The following is a 15,978-nucleotide window of genomic DNA, read 5'->3' as shown; positions in this document are numbered from 1 at the left end:
GTACTTCTATTAGATAATACGGTGGGACTTCCACTTTGACGACGAGGATTATTCAAGCATGTGAATCTATGAAAGATACCAATACTGGAGAACTGAGTTACAAGTAAGTAACTAATTTTCTTCCTGTGCAGAAGGCTTGATTTCTACATAAGTGTTCCCCGTGTCCCCGAAAATATTCCTTTTGCTGTTCTTTTTTGTATTATAAATTTAAAGTAGTCTCCGCTCCTCACCTTCTATTAACGCTATTTTTCGGATGGATACAACTACCTGTGGATTCCTCACCTAAAGAATTCTCCCAATGTGCCAGCATTCAACGGTAATTTTCTTCCCAGCTCTGCACGTCGACGAGGACGTCACAATTGCCCGACTCCCACGCGATGCCGTCTGATGTAATTGAGGCAATAAGAGGTCCTCGCTGTCGTGCTGACGTCAGTTCCCTTTTTTCCGTGCCTTCGAGTAACGGTTTTTCTTCAGGCTCTAGGGAGCAACTGTTGCTTTGATTGATACTTTGTTAAAACATGTCTCCTCCACGGAAATCCGGTTTTAAACCTTGTAGGGAATGTGGGGGCCGTATGTCTGTTACGGATCCGCACAATGATTGCTTGTGGTCTCAGTTCTGAGCATGATGTGGAGGAGTGCGGTTCATGTCAGCGAATGAACCCTAAGGTGCTGAAAGACCGTGAAGCGAAGCTGTTCTTGGCGAAGTCCAAGAAAAAGGAAAAGAGGCAGCATCGGAGATTGTCATCGAAATCTTCGAGGAGCCATAGGAAGCGACGCCGTCATGACTCCCAGCGCCGACACGACGTCGGTCGGAGCAGGGCCGGTCTCGATCCAAGTCTCCTTCAGCTCGGCGTCGAAAGTCCTGGGAGGTCAGCCCAACAGGGACGCATCAGCCACAGAGCCCTGCGGATTCACCGGCGCCATCGGTGTATGAAGTTGAGCCTCGCCAGAGCCCTTTTATGTCTTGCTGTCTTTTTCAGAGGCAGACCCTTCTCCGGCGGCGCAGGAGTATACGGGGCCGGCACCGGCGCCGCAAGGGTATCCAGCGCCTACACCGCAGTATCTGGAGTTCCCGGCTCCAGGGGCGGATCTGGCGGCGTTCTTGAACGCCATGTTTAATATCTTCGCCTCCATGGTTCCTGACGGTGCACCGGCTGGTCCCTCAGGCCCCTTGGCATTTGATTTGGGCGTTCCGGCTCCGTGCAGACTGACGCCTTACATGCCTTTTTGTCCGATTGGAGGTGCATGTCCGGTGCCGATGTCATCGCCAAGAAGACCTGCGACGCCGGTGGCACCTGCGACTCCGGTGGCGCCATCTGCTTCCCAATGGCTTCAGTCGACGCCGGTAAAGAGGGCCCGCCTGTCTATGCCACCAACGGATCCGGTGTCGGGTGAATCTGAAGATCAGCGTCAACCGAGGTTGTCGACGTCTGCAAATTCCTTGTCGACGCCAAGGATAGAGGCCAGGTTGCATTCCAGGAGAAAGGCCTTGAGACTGTTGGAGGAACAGGGATACAGAAGGCAACTCCTGGAAGGATAGATCGAGGACCCCCTGGGAGATTTCCAGGGCTTGGACTCCGCTAGTGGGCTGGACACTTCTCCAGAGTGGGATTTGGCATCTCCTGGGGAGTACACTGAGGAGGCTGCCTCGTTTCACTCAGTGGTTAGGAAGGCGGCAGACTTTTTAGATCTCCTGCTGCCTGCTGCTGAGGTAAAGACTAATATCCTCACAGAGGTTTTGCATCCTGCAGCGGTTGCGGCGGAGCCGCTCCTCCGCTTTAATAAGGCCCTTACAGATCCCATCATGGAAGTTTGGAAGAAGCCGGTGTCATCTGCGGTGAATCGAGCTGTGGCCAGAAGATACAGGGTGGCTCCTGGGGATCCAGGTTTCCTATCCAAGCAGCTGACTCTGGAGAGTCTGGTGGTGCAGGCCTCGAGCTCTTCACGTATAGTGCCTGGATCCTTCCCTGGGGCCCTGTCGGACAGAGTCCAAAAAGATGGTACAGTCGGCGAAGAAAACCTTTTCGTCTTGCAGTATGGCCTTGAAGTCGGCCAACGCAACCTGTGTCTTGGGCAGGTACATCTATGCCTTGATGGACGCGGCCAAGGCTGCGCAGTCTGATTTGCCTCAGGAAGTGATGGGTCTTCTGGCGGATGCACAGGCAGCGGCAACTCAGATCATCCAGACAGGACTGGATACTTCCGACTCGGTAGCCCGGGCAATGGGTACATCAATAGCGACCAGGAGGCATGCCTGGTTTAGGTCGTCTGGTTTTTCAGCTGATGTACTATCGACCCTTTTAGACTTGCCCTTTGATGGGGACAAGCTGTTTGGCACGAAGGCTGCCTCTGCCTTGGAACGATTTATAGAAAGCAGGGCTACTGCTAAATCGCTGGGCTTGCAGGCTTCTTCCACCACCCCGTTTAGATCCTTTAGGAGGTTAAGGGGGTTTGGGCGTGCTTCTTCCTTTCGGGGTAGACTCCAGCCAGCAGGCCAGCAACCTACTACTCTCCCCTATAGGACCTATAGAGGGCGGGGTAGGAATAGGACGAGAGGGGCCACCCAGCAGCACCCTGCCTCTTCCCCTTCCTCCGGAGGGGTGCAACAGGGGAAGCAGCCTTAGTCCTCTATCCATTCCATCCCTTTCTTCTCCTGTAGGGGGAAGGCTAATTCGTTTTCTCCATATGTGGGAGTCAGTCACATCGGACTCCTGGGTCAATAACATTGTGAGGAAAGGGTATGCCCTTCCCTTTCTGGAGTTTCCCCCTCCCAGTCCATCCTTCTGTGCGGAAGACCATCTCCTGTTGTTGCAGCAGGAGGTTCTAGTCCTTTTATCAAAAGGTGCAGTGGAGTTGGTTCCAGAGCAGGAGAGGGCTCAGGGTTGTTATTCAAGATATTTCCTGATCCCCAAGGAGGATGGTCGGTTGAGACCTATCCTGGACCTGAGGGTTTTGAATTGGTTCCTCAAACAGGAGAAATTCAAGATGCTGACCCTAGCGCAGGTGCTTTTGGCTTTGAACGAAGGAGATTGGATAATGTCTGTCGACTTGCAGGATGCTTACTTTCATATCCCCATTCTCAAGTCTCACAGGAAGTATCTCTGGTTTGTGCTGGGGTCGCAACGTTACCAGTTTGTGGTCCTTCCATTTGGTCTTACTTCCGCACGTCGAGTCTTCGTGAAGGTGATGGCGGTGGTTGCAGCAAGTGTCAGGAGGAAGGGAATAGCGGTGTTCCCTTAGCTGGGCGATTGGTTGATCAAAGCCAATTCTCCGGAGCTCGTGCTGCATCATCTGCGGATGACAACCCAGTTGTTGTTTGATCTGGGGTTTTCGGTGAACGTGCCCAAACCTCACCTGGAGCCCTCTCAACGCCTCCTGTTCATAGGGGCAGTACTGGACACAACATTGAATCAGGCCTTTCCTCCGCCTCAGCAGATTCAGGACATTCAGGCGTTGATTCCAATGTTTCAAAGTGGAGCAGTAGTTTCGGTCGTCAAGGTCCATCGTCTGCTCGGTCTGTTCGCTTCATGCATTCTGTTGGTCACTCATGCACGCTGGCACATGAGGGCTCTTCAGTGGTGCCTCCGCAGGCAGTGGTTTCAACACAAAGGGGATCTCGAGGAGTCGATAAAGATCTCAAGAGACACTGCAGCGGATTTACGATGGTGGGCTGCGGACGGCAACCTTTCCCAAGGACGGACGTTTTCGCTGCCTCCTCGAGTGGCCAAGGTGATAACGGATGCTTCCACTCTAGGGTGGGCGGCTCATGTGGGGGACCTGGAGATCAAAGGTCCTTGGTCTCCAGTGGAACAGATGTTTCACATCAATCTGTTGGAATTGCGGGCGATACATCTGGCTCTCAAGGCCTTCCTCCCCTCCCTTCATGGTCTGTCGGTCCAGGTCCTAACGGACAACACTACCGTGATGTGGTATATAAACAAACGGGGAGGAGTAGGGTCGTACCTTCTCTGCATAGAGGCTCTGCGGCTCTGGTCCTGGGCTCAGGACCATCGGATTTGTTTGGTAGCAAACCATCTGGCAGGAGCCCTAAATGTACGTGCGGACAGTCTCAGTTGGCACTTCTCGGCCGATCACGAGTGGCATCTCCATCCAGACCTGATCCTTTACATCTTCCGGATGTGGGGGTTTCCTCAGGTGGACCTGTTTGCCACTCGGGAGAACGCACACTGCCCGTCGTTCTGCAGCCTCCAGTATCCGGTGCAAGGAGCGTTGGGGGACGCGTTTCAGATGTCTTGGTTCGGCCAGTTGCTCCCTCGGGTTATGAGGAAGATTCGCTGAGACCGTGCCCAAGTTATCTTGATAGCTCTGGATTGGCCAAGAAGGGTGTGGTATACAGATCTTCTCCAACTCTCACTGTGCCCTCCGCCTCCCTCACAGGGCAGACCTCCTCTCGCAGTCGCAGGGGCAAGTTCTACACCCCCACCTCCAGAGCCTGCACCTTCATGCCTGGAGATTGAACGGGGCAATCTGAGTTCCTTTTCTTTCCCACCAGAAGTGGTGGACGTTATTTTAATCAGCCAGGCGACACTCCACTAAATCTATCTATGCTAACAGGTGGGCTAAATTTGTGACTTGGTGTGGAGAGAAGCAAATTGATCCCTTAGTGTCCACTTGTCTGACATTTTATTATTTGCGTTATCCTTGGCGCAGGGGGGTTGTGCAGTTGCGACTGTTAAAGGCTATCTGTCGGCACTGTCAGCCTTTCTGTGTCTTCCTAACTAACCCTCTTTATTTAAGTCCCCTATAGTTTTAAGGTTCTTAAAGGGCCTAACTAATAGGTTTCCTCCCACTCCTTTTATTGTGCCTCAGTGGGATTTAAATTTTGTGCTAACATTTCTGATGGGTTTGCCGTTTGAACAGATGCATTCATGCCCCTTAAGGTTGTTAGTATTGAAAACTGTTTTTCTGGTTGCCATTACATCTGCTAGGCGGGTGAGTGAGCTTCAGGCGCTTTGTGTCAAGCCCCCGTTCACTTCCTTCTATGTGGACAAGGTGGTGTTGAGGACCAAGGCGGCTTTCTTACCGAAGGTTGTTACACCCTTTCATGTAGGGCAGTCTATAACACACTCGTCCTTCTATCCTCCTCCTCATCCATCAAAGGAGGAAGAGAGGCTGCACCGACTGGATCCTAAAAGAGTGTTGAGCTTTTACATCGACAGGACGAAAGAGTTTTGACTGGAGGATCAGCTCTTCGTCGTTTACGTGGAGAAGAGGAAAGGCAAGGCTGTCCACAAGAGAACACTATCCAATTGGGTCATTCTTTGCATAAAAATATGTTATTCTTTGGCAAAGAAGGTTCCTCCTGTTGGAATTAGAGCCCATTCCACCAGGGCTAAGTCGGCCTCTTTGGCCTTGGCTAGAGGTGTTCCTGTGGTTGACATCTGTAAGGCCGCAACTTGGGCGTCCCTCCACACTTTTGCGAAGCATTATTGCTTGGATTCAGAGGTTAGGAGGGATGTCCATTTTGCACGGTCCGTGCTGCAGGATTTCTTGGTTTGACCATTCAGGCACCCACCACCGAGTGCGGTACTGCTTTGGAACTCTATTCATTAGGTGAGGAATCCACAGGTAGTTGTATCCATCGGAAAAACAAGTTACTTACCTTCAGTAACGCCTTTTCTGGTGGATACACAAGCTACCTGTGGATTCCTCCTAAAATAAGCATGACACCACTAACACATGATCTACATTGTGACACTAATTTATGACCTGTGTTCTCATGCCCCTCAAAACCAGTCTTCAATGCATTTAAATAGCACAAACAATTGGTAGTGCCTTATTACCAACAGAAATCCAACAAGTATCCATGCTTTCTGATGGATACAACTACCTGTGGATTCCACACCTCATGAATACTCCCATGGCGCCAGCATTCAACGGAAATCTTACTAGTCTCTGCACATCGACGAGGACGTCACTGTCGCCCACGCGACGCCGTCTGACGTCATACAGGCAATAAGAGGTCCTCGACGACGTGCGGACGTCAGTTCCCTTTTTTCCGTGCATTCGAAACGGTTATCTTCGAGGGAGCAACTGTTACTCTTGCGGTTACAGTGTATATCTTGCTGTGTAGTCTTTCGCTGTGGAAATAATGTCGCAGAGAAAGTCTGGATTTAAGCCTTGTCGTGAGTGTGGAGGCAAGATGTCGGTGACGGATCCTCATTCCGATTGCCTTTGGTGTTTGAGCTCCGACCACGACGTCTCGACTTGTGATTCATGTCAGCACATGAATCCAAAGGCTCTTAAAGAACGTGAGGCGAAGCTGTTTATGGCCAAGTCAAAGGAGAAGCATCACAAGAAGTCTTCTCCAAGACATCGGCGTCATCGAGACTCCCGGCGCCGTAGAGAATCTCGGCGTCATTCAAGGGAGGCTCGTTCCAGGTCTCCGGATCGGCGCCGAAGAACATGGGAGGTCAGCCCCACGGTTACGCCGCATCCTTCGACGCCGTTGCCTTCTCCGGCGTCTCCAACTTCACCTGGACAGGCGTCGGTGATTGAGGTATTGGAGCCTCAAGTGTTTTCTCCGGCGCAGACGCCGAGGCCGGCGTCGGGGTCGCCTCCGAGACAGGCACCCCAGTATCCGGCTTTTCCCACCCCTGGAGCCGATTGTTCCGCATTCTTGAATGCGATGTATGCCATCTTCCAACAGATGGCTCCAGGGGGTGCTCCGGCTGGGCCTTTGGCCTTTTCTTTGGGTGATCCTGCGCCTCTTCGGCCGGCACCCTTTATGCCCTTTCTCCCGTTTGGGAACGTGGGCTCGGCGCCAGTGTCGGCGCCGGTGGCCGCTCCGGTGGCTTCGGAAGGATTGGCCCCAGGGATTTCCATCCCGTCGACGTCGAGATTTCGGCCTGTGACTCCGGTGGGTCCATCCGTTTCAACTGCTCTTCAGTCGGCGCCGAAGTTACCTGTGGCGCCGGATGCGGCGTCGGTGGCTTCGGAAGATCGGCGCCGATCTCCGACTTCGGCGGAGGCATTGTCGACTCCGCGGATTGAGCAACGACTGCATTCAAGGAGACGTGCTCTCCGGGTACTAGAAGAGCAGGAGTACCAACGAGCCCTAGAGGAAGGAGAGCTAGAGGACTCGGGTGATGGGCTGCGTGGACTGGAGTCGGCCAGTGGGCTGGACACTTCCCCTGAGTGGGACCTTTCGTCCCCGGGGGAATATACTGAGGAGGCTGCTTCCTTTCATGCAGTGGTACGGAAGGCAGCTAGTTTTTTGGACCTGCCTTTGCCGGTGGTGGAGGCGAAACAAAACCTTTTGACAGAGGTGTTACATCCGGCCTCAGCCGCGGCGGAGCCTCTGTTACCTTTTAATGACGCTCTGCTGGATCCGGTTTTAGAGGTGTGGAAGAGGCCGGCATCTTCCCCAGCAGTTCACAGAGCCGCGGCCAGGAGGTATCGGGCGGCTCCAACTGACCCTGGTTTTCTGTCCAGGCACCCTACGCCGGAGAGCTTGGTGGTGCAGGCCTCCTGTTCGTCCAAGTCAGCGCCTGGTTCTTTTCCGACGGTGCCTGGGGACAGAGATTCAAAGAAGCTAGAGGCGCAGTCGAAGAAGATTTTTTCGCCCTGCAGTCTGGCGTTAAAAGCCACCAATGCAACCTGTATCCTGGGGAGGTATATTCATGCTCTGATGGATGACATCTCCTCTTCGTTTACAGAGCTTCCCCAGGGTCTTTTGGATCTTGTCTCAAATGCCCAGGCTGCTGCGACCCAAATTATCCAGACGGGACTGGATACCACCGACTCGGTAGCCAGAGCAATGGGCACAACTGTGGTGGCAAGGAGACAGGCCTGGCTCCGTAACTCGGGCTTTTCGGTTGATGTACAGTCCACATTGTTGGATCTCCCGTTTGATGGGGACAAACTGTTTGGGGCTAAGGCTGATTCGGCCTTGGAACGTTTTAAGGAAAGCAGGGCCACGGCTAAGTCGTTAGGGCTCCAAGCTCCTTCTTCCACAGCCTCTTCCAGATTTTTCAGGAGGTTTCGTGGATTTGGGCGTGGCTCTTCCTCCTCTTCCTTTCGGGGAAGATATCAGCAACCTGCCTCTTCCCATCCCTATAGATCTTTTAGGGGGAGAGGTAGGGTCCGCACCAGAGGAGCCTCTCAGCAGCACTCTGCCTCTTCCTCATCCTCTGGCGGGGTGCAGCAGGGGAAGCAGCCTTAGGCTTCCACCATTTCCAACTCACGCCTCTCCTGTAGGGGGAAGATTACAGCATTTTCTCACCAAATGGGAGACTGTTACGTCGGACAATTGGGTTCTCAGTGTTGTGGGAAAAGGCTACACCCTTCCTTTTCGGGAGTTTCCGCCCCTCATCCCGCCCCGCCCTTCGTATTGTTCACAAGAACACCTCCTGTTGCTAGAACAGGAGGTAGAAGTCCTCCTTTTAAAGGGCTCGGTGGAGTTGGTCCCGGAGCAGGAAAGGGGTCAAGGAGTTTACTCAAGGTATTTCCTGATTCCCAAGAAGGATGGTCGTTTGAGACCAATTCTGGACCTGAGGATCTTGAATTGGTTCCTCAAGCAGGAAAAGTTCAAGATGCTGACCCTAGCACAGGTGCTTTTGGCGTTGAACATGGAAGACTGGATGGTGTCTGTCGACTTGCAGGATGCTTACTTTCATATCCCGATACTCAAGTCACACAGGAAGTATCTCCGGTTTGTGGTGGGATCGCAACACTATCAGTTTGCGGTCCTTCCGTTTGGTCTTACTTCAGCACCTCGAGTCTTCACGATGGTGATGTCGGTGGTTGCGGCAGAGCTCAGAAGGAAGGGGATAGCAGTATTCCCTTACTTGGACGACTGGTTGATCAAAGCCAAGTCCCCGGAGCTTGTGTTGCGTCATCTGCAGTCAACAACCCAGTTGTTGTTCGACCTGGGTTTTTCGGTGAACGAGCCCAAATCTCACCTAGAGCCCTCTCAGCGCCTCCTGTTCATAGGGGCAGTACTGGATACAACATTGGGTCGGGCCTTTCCTCCGCCTCAGCGGATTCAAGATATTCAGGATTTGGTTCCAATGTTTCGAAATGGAGCGGTAGTTCCAGTCCTCAAGGTCCTTCGTCTGCTCGGTCTTTTTGCCTCCTGCATTCTGTTGGTCACGCATGCTCGCTGGCACATGAGGGCTCTTCAGTGGTGCCTCCGAAGGCAGTGGTCTCAACACAGAGGGGATCTAGAGGGTACTGTCAAGATCTCCAGAGATGCTGCTGTGGATTTGAAGTGGTGGATTGTAAGCAACAATCTTTCGCAAGGAAAGCCGTTCCAGCAGTCGCCACCAGTGGCCACAGTCATAACGGATGCTTCCACTCTAGGGTGGGGAGCTCATCTGGGGGATCTGGAGATCAAAGGTCTTTGGTCTCCAGAGGAACAGATTTTTCACATCAATCTGTTAGAATTACGGGCTGTACGTCTGGCTCTCAAGGCCTTCCTCCCTTCCCTTCGTGGTCAGTCGGTACAGGTCCTAACGGACAATACTACCACGATGTGGTACATAAACAAGCAGGGAGGAGTGGGGTCGTACCTTCTCTGCAGAGAAGCTCTTCGACTATGGTCCTGGGCAAAGGACCATCGGATTTGCTTGATAGCAAACCATCTGGCCGGAGTTTTGATCGTGCGTGCGGACAGTCTGTCGCCACTTCTCGGCAGACCACGAGTGGCGTCTCCATCCAGATCAAGTCCGTTTAATCTTCCAGAGGTGGGGGTTTCCTCGGGTAGATCTGTTCGCCACTCGAGAGAACGCGCATTGTCCGTTGTTCTGCAGCCTTCAGTATCCGATGCAGGAAGCGTTGGGGGACGCGTTTCAAATGACCTGGTGCGGCCAGTTGCTTTACGCGTTTCCTCCCATACCCTTGATTCCTCGAGTATTGAGGAAGATTCGCCAAGACCGGGCTCTAGTAATCTTAATAGCTCCGGATTGGCCAAGGAGGGTGTGGTACTCCGAACTTCTCCAACTCTCAATGTGCCCGCCGCTCCGTCTCCCTTTCAGGGCAGACCTCCTCTCGCAGTCGCAGGGGCAGGTTCTACACCCCAACCTCCAGAGTCTGCACCTACATGCCTGGAGATTGAACGGGGCAACCTGAGTTCCTTCTCTCTCCCGCCTGAGGTAGTGGATGTTATATTAGCGGCCAGGCGACACTCCACTAAATCTATCTACGCTAATAGGTGGTCTAAATTTGTTGCGTGGTGTGGAGAGAGGCAGATTGATCCTTTGCATGCTCATCTATCGGACGTTTTGTCTTTTGCTCTATCTCTGGCGCAGAAAGGTTGTGCAGTGGCTACCATTAAAGGTTATTTATCGGCCTTGTCAGCCTTCTTATGTCTTCCAGACCAACCATCTTTATTTAAATCCCCTATTGTTATCAGATTCTTGAAAGGTCTTCTAAATCAATATCCTCCAAAGCCATTCGTTATGCCGCAATGGGATTTGTCCTTAGTCCTGACTTTCCTTATGGGGTCCCCTTTTGAACCTATGCATTCTTGCCCCTTGAGGTATTTGGTTTTAAAAACAGTCTTCCTGATAGCTATAACATCAGCAAGGAGAGTGAGTGAGTTGCAGGCCTTATCAGTAAAACCCCCTTATACAACTTTTTATGGGGATAAGGTGGTGTTGAGGACCAAGGCTGCTTTCCTCCCGAAGGTTGTTTCACCCTTCCATTTGGCTCAGGCAATTACTTTGTCCACGTTCTATCCTCCGCCTCATCCTTCCAAAGAGGAAGAAAGACTGCACCGTCTGGACCCAAAGAGAGCGTTGAGCTTCTTTATCGATAGAACAAAGGATTTCAGGCTGGAGGATCAGCTGTTTATTGGATACGTGGGCAAGAGGAGAGGAAAGGCAGTCCACAAGAGAACACTATCCAGGTGGGTTGTTCTTTGCATTAAAATATGTTACTCTTTGGCAAAGAAGGATCCTCCTGAGGGCATTAGAGCTCATTCCACCAGAGCTAAGTCGGCCACTTCGGCCTTGGCCAGAGGTGTTCCTGTGGTCGACATCTGCAAGGCCGCAACTTGGTCGTCCCTTCACACTTTTGCAAAACATTACTGTTTGGATTCTGAGGTTAGAAGGGACGGCCATTTTGCACGGTCAGTGCTGCAGGATTTCTTGGTTTGACCATTTAGGCACCCACCGCCGGGCGTGGTACTGCTTTGGGACTCTATTCATGAGGTGAGGAATCCACAGGTAGTTGTATCCATCAGAAGAACGAGTTACTTACCTTCGGTAACGACTTTTCTGGTGGATACATTAGCTACCTGTGGATTCCTCACGGTCCCACCCGCCTCCCCGTTGCCTTTCTGGTCTTACCAAGTAATCCTTGAGTGCGCTTCTCTTGGTCTTTGAGGGTGCAATAGATGTATATATAATATATTTATATATATATATGTATATATCTTTATGTATATACTTGGTGTGTGTATATATTTTAAAAGAGAGTTTTATATATATATATATATATGTACATAAAAAGATTTACAGTTATTCATACAATGTGGTGTATTTTTACAATATAATGGATGTTGCCTTGCTCTTTCATTGTATTGCCTGGTTGTTCTCATGCACGTAAAAAATGATTGGTACTGACGTCCGCACGTCGTCGAGGACCTCTTATTGCCTGTATGACGTCAGACGGCGTCGCGTGGGCGACAGTGACGTCCTCGTCGACGTGCAGAGACTAGTAAGAAGATTTCCGTCGAATGCTGGCGCCATGGGAGTATTCATGAGGTGAGGAATCCACAGGTAGCTAATGTATCCACCAGAAAAGTCGTTACCGAAGGTAAGTAACTCGTTCTTTTGTTACCTCCCACCTAATACATCACATGAAAAATACAGTAACAATTTTTTGAATTTCTCCCCAAATAGTAAATGTTTGATGTACAATAGCTATATTATTCTCATGCACTGTAACTGTACCCAGACCAGTAAGTGCTGGGATTCTTTAGTATAGGGCTACAGAATGCCTATGTAGGAAAAAATGGAGAAATATTAACGCAGTTGATCCAGTGTGTTAATTACAAGTAGTTTTTTAATGCCTTTAAGCTGCTTTAGGAAGTGACTAATCCTGTTATGTACAGCCTAGCAATACCAGTAGTATATTATATACTTGTGAATTGAATTATATATATTTTTTGTGCAAACACTTAATCAACGATTTTTCATTCATTTATGATATAGACATTCCTTGTGTTCCTGATTATGAAGTCATCAGTTGTATGTACACAAAAGATATCTTGAGTTTTTGCTTTAGGACAACATTGTACTCTAGATCCCCATTGTTCATCTAAACGTTTACACCGACGTTTTCTTGACAACTGTGTTTAGGCTTTTGCAACAGTTTACAATGTTGAACAGACAATGAACTTAATTATTCAAGATGTTTTGCCAGATGCTCTTACAAGTTGCATTCTGTGATATCTGTGGAGCAGTTAGGAAAATAATAGCCTCAAAACAATTTTATGTTAATGTTTTCTCACCTAGATGCCATGAAACAGTGGGAAGACATGGAGATATAGATTATAAAGCAGCCAGCCATTTAGAGCAATAAAGAAATAATATGACCTGCTGTATTGTTGATATGCCAATTGAGAGATGGAAAAAGTAAGGAGCTACATAGGTGAGATTTAATACTAGCCAAGGATAGAAAGAAATCGTAATAAGTAAAGGTACACTTTTCTTTTATTGAATCCGTACCTTTAAAACCACAGTTTTTATTTTGGGTGAAAACTGTAGGTACAAGAGGCCTTATCAGTCTAGATCACATTCATTTCATTGGATTCAACCCTAACTAAGTATTCTTGAAGGTTAGTTCTTATTAACTTTATTTTTCCGATCTAATTTTTAAAGAGGACCTCATCAATAAAGTCTGAAGACCATTCTTTGTTTTCCAAAATACCTACCAAAGATGGTATCTGTTGCCTTTCTTCATTGCAAATTGTTTTCCACATGATGTAAAAATAGTATTACCTAGTTGCTTGTGGTTCTCAATTTGTTATGCCTTTTGCTGAAGTTTTCAAGGGTGACTTCAAGGTTTAGTTTTTTAGATTTCCTTGATACTTTTTCCATATCTATTTACCTTTTAACATTTGTTTTCACAGACAATAGTGACAGCAATGGGTAATTTGGCACCTCCAGTGGAACTATCGAATCCAGCCAACCAATTTCGAATCGACTATATCTTAAATTTGGCAAATCATAAAGACTTTGATTTCTCCTCGGTAAGCTATACTATTTTTTTTTGTTTTTACTTTCTTGAGGTGTTTTTCTCAGGTTTGTGCATTGCAGTTTATACAAAAGCAAGGCTCTCTTAGTTATAGAAAATTAAGCTTTAAAGAGGCGCTGACCAAAGAAAACTAGAACTGAAATCTGTATTGTCACTTTATAGAATTACATCCTCCTATGTAATTGGTAGGCATTGCTCTGTGCAAGGGTCTGCAATTGCTTTAATAAGTAGTTGCCTTTTTAGAACTGAAGACAGTTTAATAGGAAAACTAGACAAGACTAGTATGTGTTTTACCAGTTGATGTCAACCAGGAAGCAGAAAATGTCTTATTTTATTTTTCCTATTTCGATTATGCTTCACCAAGTAAATCATGGGTTTTATATGTTGGCATTTGGAGACTACCATTACTTCTCCATCTGAGTTATGAGAGTAATTGACTTATTGGAATCAGATTGGTCATTCAGCTTTCAGTTGCATAATATCTACTTTTCAGGACATTTCGTTGTATAGCTCTCACAATTGACATTCTAAGAATAAGATCTTTAGTTTGGAGCTGCCTCTACGGTAAGTGTCTAGCCTAGAGACAGCTGCTCACCAGCCTCGTGTAATAGGACAAAAAAAAAATGCATGCTTACATAACTAGAGGGGCTTTGGGTCAGCCCTCTGCATCCATTGACTTGTTTAAATGTCAATAAAACTTTGCTTCCTGCCACCACAAGCACACAGCATGGGCAATGGGTCACCCCACTACAGACATCTGCTCCTTCGCACTAAGAATGATGCCATTTAATCGGGTTCCATGTGCTCATCCACCTCAAAGAAGTACATTAATGGTGGGCTGGTGAACCCATACTTCACTTTGCAATATTTTTTCTACAGATTGTTTATGATTTTTTGTTTTTTACTTTTTTATTTTTATGTTCATATTCTTTGTGTGAATTAGTCGTATTTTCCTGTGGTGTTTATTAAAATTGAATATACCTTCTTTAGGTACACCTTTCTCCTAGGAAATCACTTGTACTGTTCCATTAAAATAAGAAGCAATGTATTGTTAATTATAATCTAAAGTTTTTATTGCATGCATTTGCCCTGCCACGCTTGTGGCAGAGTGTATACTTTCACAGCAAATGTTTGCACTAAACATTGTTTAAAATAAATATAAGACTCAAACAAACCCAAAGTTCACATCATCCAGGTAAGTCTTGGCTTGCGTTGGGTATTATTTTTGTTGGCTGCTAACGACCCAGGCAGTATTGTTACACGTGTACAAGGTGTGGATGGGGAATGAAATGGTAAATTGAAGGAATATGCATTGTTTGCCTACTTGGGCTTGATTATCCCAGGGGACCCTTCAAGCTTATGTTGGTATGCAAAAATACTTCTTTTAGTCTTTGTATGTTCTAACCTGCTAATGTAATTTGTTTATATATCTAATCATATCCATGTTGCATTGATGATGCAAAGGTCACATTCTAATTAGTTCTGCATGTATGAGGCATTGAGTGTATGCAAGATGCACTGAGAACATGCTGTTGTTAGTTAGCAACTTCACTATTTTATGATGGTGCCCACAGTAATGCTTTAACAGTTGTCCTTTGTTGATGTCTTTTATTTGAGACTTATTGTAACACTTGCGGTTTAAGTCAACAAGGCCAAAGCGCGTTATGTTGTGTATGGTGCATTTTTGACACTAAGACCTGTGTGAGCACATTACTGTTCTGTGGATTCAGAGTTGTTTTTGCCAGACTTCCTCTCTGGCCACTAGCATGACACCCTTTGATGGCTGCAGGTATTAGTGAGGCACTATGTAATATGAGTTAGAGAAAGAAAGATACATTTGTATTGCAGCTATGATTTGTGCAGCTGAAAAGCCCAACATGTCTCATAGCCTGAACCTAAGCACCCAGTGTGCTCACCATTGTAACAAGCAACAGTTATGGTGTGTAGATTGTGACATAGCAGAACAAACTAACCAGATGTCTGAAGACTTTAAACGATGTCTTCTGCTTGACAGCGCTACCTAGTAGATAAACATCAATCATTCAATCAGGAATTTGTAAAGAGCACTACTCAACCGTGAGGGTCTTAAGGCGCTGGGGTGGGGAGGGGGGTTGAGGAGCTGCTACTGTTCGAACAGCCAGGTCTTGAGAAGTTTCCTGAAGGTAAGGAGGCCTTTGGTCTGACTCAGGTGGATGGGAAAAGTGTTCCAAGTCTTGGCGGCAAGGTGCAAGAATGATCTGCCACCGGTTTGTAGTTATGCAGACGTGTGGGACGGTTGCGAGGTCGGCGGAGCGGAGATGCCAGGTCGGGGTGTAGAAGGAGAGCTGTCTGTTGAGGTATTCTGGTCCAGTGTTGTGCAGTGCTTTGTGAGCATGTGTGATGAGTTTGAAGGTGATTCTCTTGTTGATTGGGAGCCAGTGCAGGTCTCTCAGATGACCTGTGATGTGGCAGTGGCGAGGGATCTCCAGGATTAGGTGTGCGGAGGCGTTATGGATGCGTTGTAGCCTTTTCTGGAATTTGGCCATGGTTCCTGCATATAGAGCATTGCCGTAGTCCAGTTTGCTGCTTACGAGGGCTTGGGTGACTGTCTTTCTGGTTTCGGTGGGGATCCATTTGTATATCTTTTGGAGCATGCAGGGAGTGTTGAAGCAGGAGGAGGAGATGGCGTTGGCTTGCTGGGTCCTGAATAATGAGGAATCCAAAATGAATCCTAGGTTGCGTGCGTGGTCGGTGGGAGTTGGACCGGCTCCGAGA

General features: G+C 48.4%; 1 protein-coding gene across 4 annotated transcripts in view; it reads left to right on the top strand.

Moving 5' to 3' along the window:
• Nucleotides 1–15,978, top strand: part of GNAS (GNAS complex locus) — a 788,088-nt gene that overhangs the window by 489,050 nt on the left and 283,060 nt on the right. For all 4 annotated transcript variants that reach the window (XM_069243430.1, XM_069243431.1, XM_069243433.1 and 1 more), the window contains one exon: nucleotides 13,100–13,219. In XM_069243430.1, the coding sequence (XP_069099531.1) occupies nucleotides 13,100–13,219 (120 nt within the window). The remainder of the gene's footprint in view (nucleotides 1–13,099; nucleotides 13,220–15,978) is intronic.

Source organism: Pleurodeles waltl, chromosome 7, assembly GCF_031143425.1.
Source record: "Pleurodeles waltl isolate 20211129_DDA chromosome 7, aPleWal1.hap1.20221129, whole genome shotgun sequence".
Classification (NCBI taxonomy): domain Eukaryota; kingdom Metazoa; phylum Chordata; class Amphibia; order Caudata; family Salamandridae; genus Pleurodeles; species Pleurodeles waltl.
This window is presented reverse-complemented; position numbering and strand designations above follow the sequence as displayed.